This window comes from Mastacembelus armatus, chromosome 21 (genome assembly GCF_900324485.2).
Source record: "Mastacembelus armatus chromosome 21, fMasArm1.2, whole genome shotgun sequence".
Classification (NCBI taxonomy): domain Eukaryota; kingdom Metazoa; phylum Chordata; class Actinopteri; order Synbranchiformes; family Mastacembelidae; genus Mastacembelus; species Mastacembelus armatus.
The window spans coordinates 22,602,595-22,615,184 of NC_046653.1; the positions used below are offsets into that span (position 1 = coordinate 22,602,595).

The 12,590-nt window shown below is 40.5% G+C and overlaps 1 protein-coding gene across 5 annotated transcripts; it reads left to right on the plus strand.

Annotated features, from left to right (window-relative positions):
- The first annotated feature begins 2,660 nt into the window (after window positions 1–2,660).
- Window positions 2,661–10,739, plus strand: prkag3b (protein kinase, AMP-activated, gamma 3b non-catalytic subunit). 5 transcript variants are annotated; one of them, XR_004463354.1, is made up of 13 exons: window positions 2,661–2,947; window positions 3,773–3,836; window positions 3,964–4,109; window positions 4,211–4,292; window positions 5,340–5,398; window positions 5,613–5,658; window positions 5,754–5,808; window positions 5,935–6,302; window positions 6,682–6,719; window positions 6,823–6,969; window positions 7,701–7,794; window positions 8,546–8,741; window positions 9,994–10,739. XR_004463354.1 is itself a non-coding variant. In XM_026294818.1 (13 exons), exons 1-13 carry the CDS (start codon window positions 2,864–2,866, stop codon window positions 10,041–10,043), a joined length of 1,158 nt encoding a protein of 385 aa, XP_026150603.1. In that variant the 5' UTR covers window positions 2,661–2,863; the 3' UTR covers window positions 10,044–10,739. The 5 variants fall into 5 exon arrangements, 2 of the variants coding, with proteins under 2 accessions (XP_026150603.1, XP_033181687.1); XR_003294926.1 differs by having other exon boundaries at window positions 5,935–6,061; window positions 6,137–6,302; window positions 7,701–8,741; XM_026294818.1 differs by lacking the exon at window positions 8,546–8,741 and having other exon boundaries at window positions 5,935–6,061; window positions 6,137–6,302.
- Window positions 10,740–12,590: the final 1,851 nt, after the last annotated feature.

Below are 12,590 nucleotides of genomic sequence, written 5' to 3' on the forward strand. Positions count from 1 at the left end.
CCACATGAAAACATCTTAACCTCAATCCTGCTTAGTATTTAAATTTAGTGATGCCTCTTACCATAAAAATTATATGAGAAGTCATGAATCTGTCATTCCTGCTGTCAGCAGTTACAAGATGTGTGGGAGCTATCTTGTTTACAAACAAGTTTAATTATGCAATTCACAAAAACAGATGCCAAACTGCTGTGCAGTGTCTGTAGCAGCCATTTATATCTTCACACTTTTTATTATGCATGAAATAGAAAGCAAAATCAATAAATTCCTAGACAAAGCTGTCTAATCTCTAATCTTTAGAGAGACGAAGCACACACCAAGAGCCCATTCACACAGAGAAGCCATGATAAAAGACAATGAGCTAAATAATCAAATCATCAATCGAAAAAGATTAATCGACTAATAATTCTAGTGGATGTTTGCCATGTGTAAAATTGTTAGTATCTTGAGGCTGGATCAAAATGTGCTTTCTTTAATTTGTTTGTTTGTTCTCTTCCCCTTCTCTACGTCTGCGTCTTCACTATGGCCTAAGCTTCTCTGTCTGAACTGGGCCTCACACTTTGAGCCAAGCATGACATGTCCAGCATGAAGCAGCATCAGGTCAACAAGCCATGTACACCTGGTTTTGTATGTTAAAACTTGTCTCATAAAAGAGCTAAAATTGACCAAAACCACCAGTGTAACTGTTCAGCACAGATCACTGTTGTGCCCTGAAACACTGACTTGAGGAGTTTCTCAGGCCAGCCAGTTAGTCTATAAATAGACGACCAGGGAAGCTTTTCGTTCTCTTGGGGGAAATTACTCACATTGAAAACCTGCTCTAAGGCTTTTAACAGATTCCACTTTACAGCATAGACTCTCTGCTGTCCTGTCTGACGAGTACGCTGTTAAGAATTTGTATACAATGCCAAGTTAAATGATAAAATAGTTTTTCTCATAACTGAAGTGTTATAACTATGTGAAAGTTATATTTTCTACTAACTTGTAAATTTCTAGTTGGTCAGGATGACAGTTTCAAAATAAAAAGTTTGTGGTATAAATGTTGGGTCTTTATGATTTAAGAAAATGTTCTGCAATTGATCTGTTTATTATTATTATTCTTGTATATCTGATGGAGCTTACAGGGGTGGAGAGCCATGCTTTGTTTCTTATTGAGTATACATACATTTTCCTCATTGGATCTGAGAACATACTGCACCTCTGACAGTTGTTGATGTTTTGGATTCTCAGTTGCTCCTCACTCTCACCAGTAGTCTCACTTCCATGAAAGTGGTGCTTTAACTCACCAGCAGGTCTCAGCTTCAAGCACAGGTGAATTGTGGGATTTGTTTGGCCTCAGTCATTTAAATCCTGCACAACTATGGATTGAAAGGGAATGTTCTGAGTTAAATGAACAGCAGGTAAGAGCACAACTAAATTTACAGCTGGTTTTAAAGTGTAGTACTCACAGTGTCACTTTTTCAGTCTTGTTTTTGACTAAACCTTAAAGTGTTGTTTGCCTATTTGATCAGCGTTTTAGAGAATTTTAGAGCTCAACGTAAACTCAGCCCTGTGAAAAAGAAGGGACGGTCTGCTCGAGTTCAGTGTATCTATAAATAGCTTGATCTATGTGGCCCAAAGAAATTTGAACATCTCAACCACAGTAGGACTGTGAAGCCCTTAAAGCTGCACTAGTCTGATTTTTACTTTTCTTTTTTGTTGGAATACAGATGTCTCTGTTACCCAACTCTGCAGGTCTCTGCAAAATATCCTTTCATTTTCTTTTTTTTTTAAAGACAGACCACAACTTTGGTTCCTTTACATTGCTGTCATCATTGTCAGTTTCCTGCAGAAAATTTTGCTAACCTATGGCCATAACAGTGATACAAGATGGTAATAGTTCAGTGTTTGTTTTTCAGCTTGTTCTACACATAGTGTCCAGAAAAAAATGAGTTAATACATCTTTAAAGAGCAGGGCCAGGTGTTAGTTGGAGAATGCCCCTCACTATTGAGAATGAACCAGCACCCCGAGAGAAAACCACCTTCACAATTTCAGAAACTGGTTAATTAGTTCCCTCGTAGCAGGATCAACACAGATAGAGCTACAGGTGTCTGTGCTGACAGGGAGGCAGCGGCTGTTCTTTGTGTATACCTGCTTTTCAAAGCCAACATCTGTTCTAACGGTCTGTAGATCAGAAAGGTTCTGCTGCCACATTAATAACCGACACTAAACATAGCAGTTGTGTATTTGTGTTGCATTGGACTAGTCAGTGGTTACTCCAGACTACCAACACACGTGCAACCGTTCTCACTGTTGTGTATAAAGTTTTTCATTGTTCTCAGTCATTGGGCATTATCAAAGGATTCAAATAACACACAGCTACTTTCGTATGATTTTGGTTTTTTCACTACATGTTATCCATATGTTAGATTATTGCAAACTATTTACACCAAGCTGTGGTGTTTAGCTTGTTTCAGGTGGAAATTATTGGTTTCCTGCTCTGTCCTCTATTATTTTTCTTCTTCTCTCCCATTGTTAATTATTCTGTCACTTAAAGCGCTCTGATAAAGAGGTGTTTGTAATGTCTACCACACAAACATATAGGGTGTCTGTTTCAACACTCCCTGTTTAAATTTCCCCTCCCACCCCACCCCCCGCCCCCTCTGAATGCCACAGGCCTCTCACCGCTCAGTCCAGATTTAGACCTCCGTCTTTCCCAGACTATCAGACCCTGCTGCCTGAAGCTGGTTTGTGTTGTACAGATTCTTCTGTCTGCTGTCCTTTCTGTCCTTATTCACAATGGTTGGACTTTATCTGACATGCTAGCACAGCCTCAGGCATATTTCAGGTGGACAGCATGTCGGAGGCTTGGAGTATTTTGTTCTGATGTCCAGGGTTTGGCCAGTTGGTCTGGTTTCACAGAGGCAGACCTCCTGCTCCTCTTCCCCAGTCATGGACCCTCTTCCGGAGGTAAGACAATTTGCTGACTGACCCCCACCTATCTCTGTGTACCTGTTTGTTTTGGGAAGTAAAAAGTGCACACCTGGGTTGGTTCACATTGCAGGTCTGAAGACTTGCATCATGTGTTTATATTTTAAAAGTAAAGTGTATCCACACTCTGGGTGCAGGTTTACATGAATCTCATCCACATAAAGCCTGAACTGCAAAGGACAGCCAAATTACTGCACCATCTGCACTGGGCCCAGACAGGACAGAGATAACTAACTAATGCTGGTGTGGTGAGCAGGGCTGAAAATCTTTACTCAGGAGGTGAATGATCAAGCTGGGTGGGACACTGGGGGACTCTACTACCAGGTTTCCTTCAGGGCTGTTAGTGTGGGACTTAATTCTGTCTGTTCCCATAGTATTTTATCTTCATTTCCCATGTTGCCTACATTTACTTTCTGTAGCAAATAGTTTATGATATTGACACTGGTTGTTTTCTGCCAAGCACCAATTTTAAAACTGCATCTTTGCACGTTTGTTACACAAAACACATCTAGGGCCTTCTAATTCACCAGTTCTCAACATGGTAATTATTCTTTGCTTGCTCAAGGACAGCAGTATTTGGAGATTGCTATCAGTATATGTTATATGGTATGTTTTCTCAGCTCACTTAAATTGGTGTGTTGTGCATGTTAAGCTTCCACACAGTGAGTGCAAAATCTTGGTAGGTGTTCCCACCAAACCCTCTCAGTACAGTACCAGTCAAACGTTTGGACACACTTTCTCATGCAATTCAATGGTAAAGTGTCTGCAAACTTTTGGTAAACTACGCTGTACTCCCTCTTTCAGATCCCGTTATTCGAGATGGACCGTGAAGAAGATGAGGAGGATGTTCTCTCGATGAAGAGCAGAGGTAAAGACGAGAGGATTTTGTTGTGTGTTTAACACCTTCATGCTGATTCAAATACCCAGCATTTATCGTTAGGTCATTTTATCTCTTGATGAAAGTGGATGTCATGATTTCAATTGTTTGTTTGTAGGTGGTGCATGTGCAACACAAACCTTTGCGCCCCTTGCAGGCCCAGACCCAGACACATTCATATACACGAACTTCATGAAGAGTCACTGCTGCTACGATGCCATCCCCACCAGCTCCAAACTTGTCATCTTTGACACATCACTGCAGGTTTTTATTTTAAATTATTATTATTTAAATAAGCTTCCTCTTTTCATCGGCAAACACGTGACACTGTGATTAGAAATAACCTTTGTGTGTGTTTCTGTCAGGTGAAGAAGGCGTTCTTCGCTCTGGTGGCTAATGGTGTGAGGGCAGCTCCACTGTGGGACAGTAAACTTCAGAGTTTTGTGGGTGAGTCATAACACATCTGTCTCTTCCATATCTCTGATCTTACTCTGTTCACCATCACCAGTGACTGAATTAGCTCAGCACTCAGCCATGGGCGACAACCTGGAGCTGGTGCCAGAGGAAATGTTAATGATTTATCCACTGTAGTGGACGTTTAAAAGATCTGAAGTGTTTGTGGACTCGTCCATCCTTTCTCTCGGGCTTTTGTGTCTCTAATGACTTCCATGCAGTTCTACTTCAGCTTCTGGTGGATGGACATAAACATGATTTGATGTTGTCATTTGTTAAAGTTACTTATGTGTTTACTTGAGAGCAGTCTCATGTTCAAACTGTTTAATTAGTATGGCTGCCTATTAGCCTTGTTGCCTTGTTGATTTTGTTTGGTCTACTCTGTTCTAATCTAATGGGAAGTGGAAATTTTAAATCACAGGTATTTGTGCATCAGTTATTATTACCAGCCTTAATATCCACAGTAGAAAAGCAACAATAGTGAATACGACCGCGTTTAAACCAAGGGCCTACTTTTCCTCTGTTTATTGTCTCTATTGTGGATTACTGTGGTAATTAGCATTATAGGAACTGCAGTAAGTGTCTCGCTGTCTTCTGACTCTTTATGTGATCCCAGACTGGCTCCATGATGCTGACACAGGGCTCTGTGGGGTCATATCATCATGACTTCTGGTCCTTCTTGTCTTTGAAAATAGTTCTTTAGGACTCTGGCTGGTAGTTTGGGTTTGTTGTTACGCTGCAGAATGAACAAATGGGACTGATCAGACGCCTCATTGATGGTGTAATAAAAAAAAAAACCATCTAAAATTATTGCCTAAAATGTTTAGACAGTACAGTACCTCAGTTATGTACTAAAGTCAATTGCATCTTTCACAGTGTCTGCTTTATTACGAAGAAAAGTACATTTTGAGCATAAATGTTATTTTTCCATGTGTAATAAAGATAAAATTTTAATGTGTGTAGAGATATTAAATTCACTGCTGTGGTTTTACACCTTGTAGCTATAAAAATGTTAAATCCATGTTTCTAATATGTGTGCAGGTATGCTGACCATCACTGACTTCATCAACATTCTCCATCGTTACTACAAGTCTCCTCTGGTGAGCTGTGCTTTACAAAAAAAGACCTTTAAGCTTTTACAAACCTGTGGATGGTTGTTTTGTTGACGTGCCCCATTGCACAGTTTGCACAAATTATTGACTTTACCAAAAAAAAAAATCTCACACTGACATAAAGATTTGACTGATGATCGTCAACTCAAACTAGACACCAAATCACTGTTTGGATGTGAAATGATGTTTGTCCTGTCGGCAGGTTCAGATTTACGAACTGGAGGAGCACAAGATAGAAACATGGAGAGGTGTGTGCAGCTCAGCCATATACATATACATTTGATGCCATAGGTGCTAATTGATTTTTATGTTGTGTTAAACGCCTCTGTCTCTGTCTTTGCAGAGATCTATCTGCAGTACTCGGTTAACAGACTCATCAGCATCGCACCCGATTCCAGGTGAATTCAGCATTTGGAATAATTCATTTCACTGGGTTCAACAACAAATTAGCTGTTTTCAAATGTAGAAAACAGGAGGGTCTCATTCTGTCTCATTCTAATCACAAGGTTTTATTGTCTTCTCAGTTTGTTTGATGCCATCTACTCACTGCTGAAGAACAGGATCCACCGGCTGCCCGTCATCGACCCAGTGTCAGGAAACGTCCTCCACATCCTCACTCACAAACGCATCCTCAAGTTCCTCCACATCTTTGTAAGCAAACGCTTCTCTGAAGGCTTTCTAGAGAAACTTTTTTTTTTTTTTTTTGAACCTCCTCCTCTCTCCCAGGGATCTATGATTCCTAAACCCAGGTTTCTTCAGAAGCGGATCTCTGAAGTGGGGATCGGTACCTTTAAACAGATTGCGACAGTCCAGGAGTCTGCCTCGGTATATGACGCTCTGTCCATTTTTGTAGAGAGGAGAGTGTCTGCTCTGCCTGTGGTCAATGAGCAAGGTAGTCTGACATTTGCTTTTTTACATTCACCTGGAAAATAGGTCATTTTTTAATGTTTTCTGTTAAAGTCAAATCAGAAATTTCAAACATTTTATCTTCATTCATGACCTGAAAATGATGACACAATGTTTAAAGGTTGAATTTATCTTATTGTGCTTGATTTTCAGACCAGCAGTCAGTAATCAACAGTGGATGCCATTTTTCACTGTTTCTAGTGTTGAATGATCGTCAGACATGACCAGTGAATCTGCCTCATTTGTGATTTGTTGTAAATATTTTCTCTTGGGTCATAGTCTAGAGAACACAAGCTGACACCCATCTCTGTATATTGTGTTCCTGTCTCGTCTGTGGTTTGTGTGTCTCGGTGTCTCCTGTCTAGGTAAAGTGGTGGCGCTGTACTCTAGGTTTGATGTCATTGTAAGTTCATTTTGGTCAGTCAGGACAATAATTATATCATGTGTGTAATTTCCACTTCGTTTTTGTCTGGTTGTCACCGTGATGTCTTTTTTCCGCCAATAAGAATCTCGCAGCCCAGAAAAATTACAACAACCTGAACATGACGATGCAGGAGGCCATTGCCTCCAGAGCCTGCTGCGTGGAGGGCGTCCTCAAGTGTTACCCTCACGAAACACTGGAGACCGTCATTGACCGCATTGCAAAAGCTGAGGTAACAACCATTCACAGCACTCTGTGTTGTATCTGTGTGTGCTATGAATGATGTCCAAATATTAATTGATATCGTTATGTTGTGACCAGTCACATTAGCATTTGGCACCTCACAAGAACACACTGAAAAACAGCAGTTAGAGCAGGGGTCACCGAACCTGGTCCTCAAGGGCCACTGCCCACTGCTGATTAGCTGGATCAGGGGTGTTTAGCCAATCAGAGGGACAGTGATAGTTGGAGAACAAGCAGGAGAGTGACTCTTTAAGAGCTTCTTCAGCTGCATATGTCCAGACAGGTGGGGTACAATGTGATGTACATATGTCCAGGTGAAACTGTATCGGTGGATGAGGTACAGTACTTCATTCAAAGCGAACTGGATCACTCCAGTCTTGTAAGTCTTAAATCAATATGAAGCTGCAGAAAAAAGTTGTCTTCCCCATTCACCTCCCTCATTGTGGAGCTATATTGGCTTGCTAAATACTGCAATATAATGAACAATATACTGAATATACTAGTTGCAGCAAAATCACAAAATGATACCAATGATGTATGACACAGGAGTGGATGGTAGATATTCTGGGGCGTTTCCATTTTAAGATTTTGCTTTTTCTCTTTTTGCTTTCTCTCTTTTTACGTTGCACAAGTTAAGTCAGTGATAATTCATGTGTTTGTTGATTATAGAAGCACAGTAATAAAGAATAATACCCAGAGTCTGTCATGCTTCCTTGTCAGGTGCATCGTCTGGTACTGGTCGACAGTGATGATGTGGTCAGAGGGATTGTTTCTTTATCTGACCTCCTTCAAGCCCTCGTCCTCAGTCCTGCAGGTATTGATGCACTGTACTCCTAACTCCAACCCTTCCATCCACTCCTTGCTCTTTCTCTCAGTCCCCTGGATATCCCTTCATTCACCTGTCTGCCTTCAAATCCTCGAAAGCTTCCTGCTGCATCTGGCGATCTGTGCTCCTCCCTCCTCCTGTGAACACTCATGTTTCCTCCCACCAAATTTGTCTTCCTCCAGCTTTTCATCTTCCTGAAGACATTGGTGGTCTTCCTTCTCTTCCAGTGATATTTTCTCAAAGTCCTAGCTCTCCCAGGTTCCTCCATCTCTGAAATGCCCTGGTCCTTTCAGCTGTCCCTTCTCTCTACTCCTGTCTCATCTGAAACCCTCTGCTTTTCAAAGATCACCCTCCTGTGAAATCTCTTCTAAAACCTTTTCATCAACTAACTGTTCTCTTCTAAAAATCTTCTGCTCCTTTGTTCTGCACCAAAAAACACCTTATTAGAAACCTCATTTGGAATGGTGTGCCCTTACAACATCCTTACACCTCCTTAAAAACCCTTATATGATTGCATAAAAAACTGTGCGTGTTCCCTAAGCCTGCTAAGATTCCTCCTGCCTTCCCCCTAAGCCTTCTGTGCTTTTAAAACCAAACAGAAACTTTCTTCTCTACAGTCAACAACATGCTCTGGATGGTCCCCTAAAACATTTTGCTTCTGCCACCTAATCTTCCACTCCAACTGCAGAATCTGTCAGTTACTGTACAGCGACCAAAATCCTGTCATCCTATCAAACAGCCAAGCAACCCTCCTAAAACCTCATACGAATGTCCCGCCAATTGGCCATTCACCTCATCGTCAATGTTCTGCGCAGTCCGGCATCGCACCTCCACACTTGCTCCCAACTCTTTCGTCAGTCAGCCAGCATCTTCGCACTGCAGCACAGCCTCTGAAACCACCCTGTCACCAGCACGTCTTAGCCAACACAACCCAGGTAGGAAGCCCAACATGAGCTGCTGGTGGCTGCCTGTCTGAGCTTGCATCTTTACTTTCCGTTTAAGCCACAAGGTCATTCTGCAGCCTGTTGTGGCTCTTCTGTAGATTCTCCTGAAGGATAATATCAGGGGGGTTTGGTACCCCTTAAATACCATACAGTTATGTAATCTGTCTAGCGCTCTTCAACTATATAAGTAAAGATGAGTTGTAAAGACATTTGGCAAGTTTTGAACCTTTCACTTCAGTGCAATATGCTATTATTAATATGTAATAATTAACACAGCAGTCTATATTAGGACAGTGTCTTAAATCACATGGTCAAGGTATGGTACCATTCCCACCCATGGACACTTAGCATCACGTGAATAATATGAGTGGAGACAAAATGCCTTTACTCTTATCATTTATGTGAAACACTTGACATGAGTTACATTAAACTACATTTATTATGGCACAAGTCGAGGTTCAAAGTTCTTGCCTTCTTCTTGCCTTCTCAGCAGTTGAGAAAATCAACTCCCCACATTTAGAAGCTCAAAAACGTGTGATCATAGCACCTTTTTTTCATGCTCAGTTGTCACAGAATCAGAGATCCCCGTCCACGTTGGCTTAAACACCTGCTGATTCTGTTCATGTGATATGATCAAAATCTCAACAGCAGCTCCTAAATGGACGATGTGGTGGTGATGTTTTCTCAAATGCAAAAGTTAGTTGACATGTTAAGCTGCACTTTCACCTTTGACCTCTCTCATCATGCTGGGTCTACATCATATCAGATTTACCCTGAATGTGAGCGGCCCCTCCTGGCGACAGCAGGAAGCCTTTTAGTTTATCAACAAACATGTTACATAACAAAATGTTGTGCAACAATTGGTTTGACAGCTGTCCAATAATGTAAACACCTTTATCCACCCAGGCTAGATAAATAAAATATCATCCAGTTTTTCTGGTTCCTCTGATATGATGTGATCCTGGCTTTGTGTTTCAGCCTAGATGAAACAGTCTGTAGCGTTAGACTGTGTGCTTAAGTGCTTGTTTTACAGACACTGTAAATATTGAATAGATTAAGGATTTTGTATTGTGAATGTCTACAATTAGAGTTTTTTAATGGCAGAACAACTATTTTTAACATGTCAACCCTGGTAAAAATTTGTACAACTTAACATTTTGTTAAAGTGATTGTAAAAAAAAAAAAAAAAAAAAAAAAAGGTTTTCTACCATTCGTGTTAATTTCTTCATTTTATCTTTTACAGATATTTATGATCGTCCTGTCAAGAGGGAAGAGAACAAGCTGTTGAGGTAGCACAGCAGGTTTGTGGCTGAGAGGAAAAATATGGGAAAGAACCGTGAAACCAGAAAAACTATTGTGCCCTGTAGCAAAGCACTTTATTCCCAAGAGAAGCTGCTCAGTGGTCTCTAGTACAAGAAGCTGCCACTGTTGGACTGTTGTGTGTCTGCAAAACAGCAGCAAACTAATGACGCACATTGAGAGACTTTTGAACAGATTGTGTCTGAAGAATCAAAGTAGAAGTTAGTTTGGAAAATGGAAACAACATAAGAAAAACAGGTGGTTCAGTTGTTTGCTCTTTGAATTATATAGTTTAGTCATTCATATATTAAAAATACTGCATCATAGAATTAAGGTGAGACTTCTGTAAATACACTTATGCTCCAGTCGCTGTGAACAAGAATAAATGTTTTGCTGTTCTCATTTTAAAAGTGTAGCAGTAATGGCCAGCAACACTCTAGTTTTACAATAAGGCTTTACAACAGGGAAACACAACACAAGGAAATAAAGGGGGGATTGAGAAACACAGGCTCATGATTATATTAGTTTTTTTTTTACAATGCTCAGAGAAGTGGGAGAATTGCAATTTTCGTTTTAAATGGCACATTTTTAAGCTTGTATGGTAAATTAGGAAAAGTGAAATTTTAGAAAATGTCTGTTTTTCACTTAATGTCATGGTATTAAAACCTAAAGGTGATTTCAGTGCAGTAACCAGGAATCACACACAAACATGGTTATTCTTTTTAATGTTGACAAGCCACAGTGTGATAACAAACTACTGAATGTTCCTTTAGGTTGAAGCTGAAGATACTGTAACATGAATCTGGTGAAGCTGATGTGCAATATTCAACAAGACTCATAATAGTCCTGGTTTATTTGTTTTTAGGAATTAGGTCAAATCATCCCAAAAGCAGAAATGTTTGACTAAATAAACTTAAAGAAGAAGAAGGTCCATTTTTCACTGCCCAGTCTTCATCTGTCTTTTCATTTTCTCTGCAGTCTGAGGCTGTTTTGTGAGTTTTTTCCTTGGACATCGTTGGTACAGGTTGAGGTCACATACTCTTTGTTAGTCCAAAGTTAGGTAAATTGTGTTTAGTGTTGATTTTTAGGGATACATTTTGACATTTGACAGGGTGTGAACTGCTGTGTTTGCCAGGGGTGGATTTGTTAACTCTGCCAGTTTCTTACATCCTGGTCACATGATTATCAGTTTACACCCTCATGCACGTACTACTACTAGTCCTTCTAGTCCTGCTACTAGTATTAGTACATCTATAAACATAAATACAGTATAAAAGAATCTATTAAATAAACAAAAACACAAATAGAAAAACATTCAAAGTTGCCATTTTTTGAGACTCTCTGGCTCTGGAGGTTTCCTGCAGGTAATCAAGGAACTAGCAATAAGGATGTAATCATGCACCAGCCACATGCTCACTCTGCTGAACTACTTCACGTCCTCTGAACAAACACTTGGTCAGGCTGTTACTAGTTTGCCTTAACGTCTCACTTTGACCCCGTGAGCCAACACACGCAGGGAGGATGCAGTGGTGCGTGTCCAGCTGCCAGGACTGATGACTGACAGCGACTTCGGACTGCAGCGATGGATCTCAAAGCCAGGTAGGACACCTGCCCTGCACTGTGATGTTACGACTGATGTTTGATGATGAGTCAACAGCCTCGTTTTCTTATTGCCTGTCAGTTTGTTTGCACTTGTAGTGTACTTTCCTTTCTTCACACAAAAACAACAAAAGCTTTAGAGTCTTTGAAAGACAAAGTTACACGAACTCTCGGTCTCGGTGATCCGCTGTCTTATGTGTCCACGCAGATCTGTGTTATTCAGGTCAGCATTAGTACAGTGTCAAACATGCCGTCAGCTTCGTTTCAATAAGAACACAACCCTGGCGCAGCAGGCTTGGCTGTTATGCCGCACTGGTTAGCCAGATGTTAGGATGTTAAAGGGGAGGAAAACAGTTTAGCTTGTGATCAGTACAGATGATAAGTTGCGTAATCACCCATGAATAGCAGAGCAGCTTCTAAACTTCTGATAAGCCTTCATACTGACATATTAATGAAATGGGGCTGCTGGATTGTTTATTTAAAGCTGTTTTCATGTCAGTACACAGTGACAGGCAAATCTGGATATCCACATATCTGTGTTTAGAGAAACAGTTCAACGTTTCGGGGAAAATCTTTGCTGCCTTAGATAAAATCTACATCAGTTTTATTTGACACTGGTTAAACAAACAAGCTCCTTAGGACTCGTGAGGTGAGTCTAGTTTTCTCATCAGCAAATTCAAAATTCAAAATTGATTGATCAAAAGCCTGAATATTGTTTGTATAGCATATAACTTGACATGTCAGTGCAACAGACCTGACAAAACATTAAATGCACAGTGAGTCACACTATGAACACATGCTGCTGTTTGTTTGCTGTCACTCAACATACTGCAACAGATGTTAACTAATGCATCAAACTCACATTAATCTGGGACTTTAACTAAATGCACTTCTCCATACTGTGAGTTCTGTTTGCTGAGAACTACAGAGACCAGCTGTTTC

Coding starts and splice junctions, on each gene's coding strand:
- prkag3b (XM_033325796.1), top strand. CDS start 2,864: ATGTCCAGGGTTTGGCCAGTTGGTCTGGTTTCACAGAGGCAGACCTCC. Junction 3,837..3,963: donor TCTCTCGATGAAGAGCAGAG/GTAAAGACGAGA, acceptor GTTTGTTTGTAG/GTGGTGCATGTGCAACACAA. Junction 5,399..5,612: donor GTTACTACAAGTCTCCTCTG/GTGAGCTGTGCT, acceptor TCCTGTCGGCAG/GTTCAGATTTACGAACTGGA.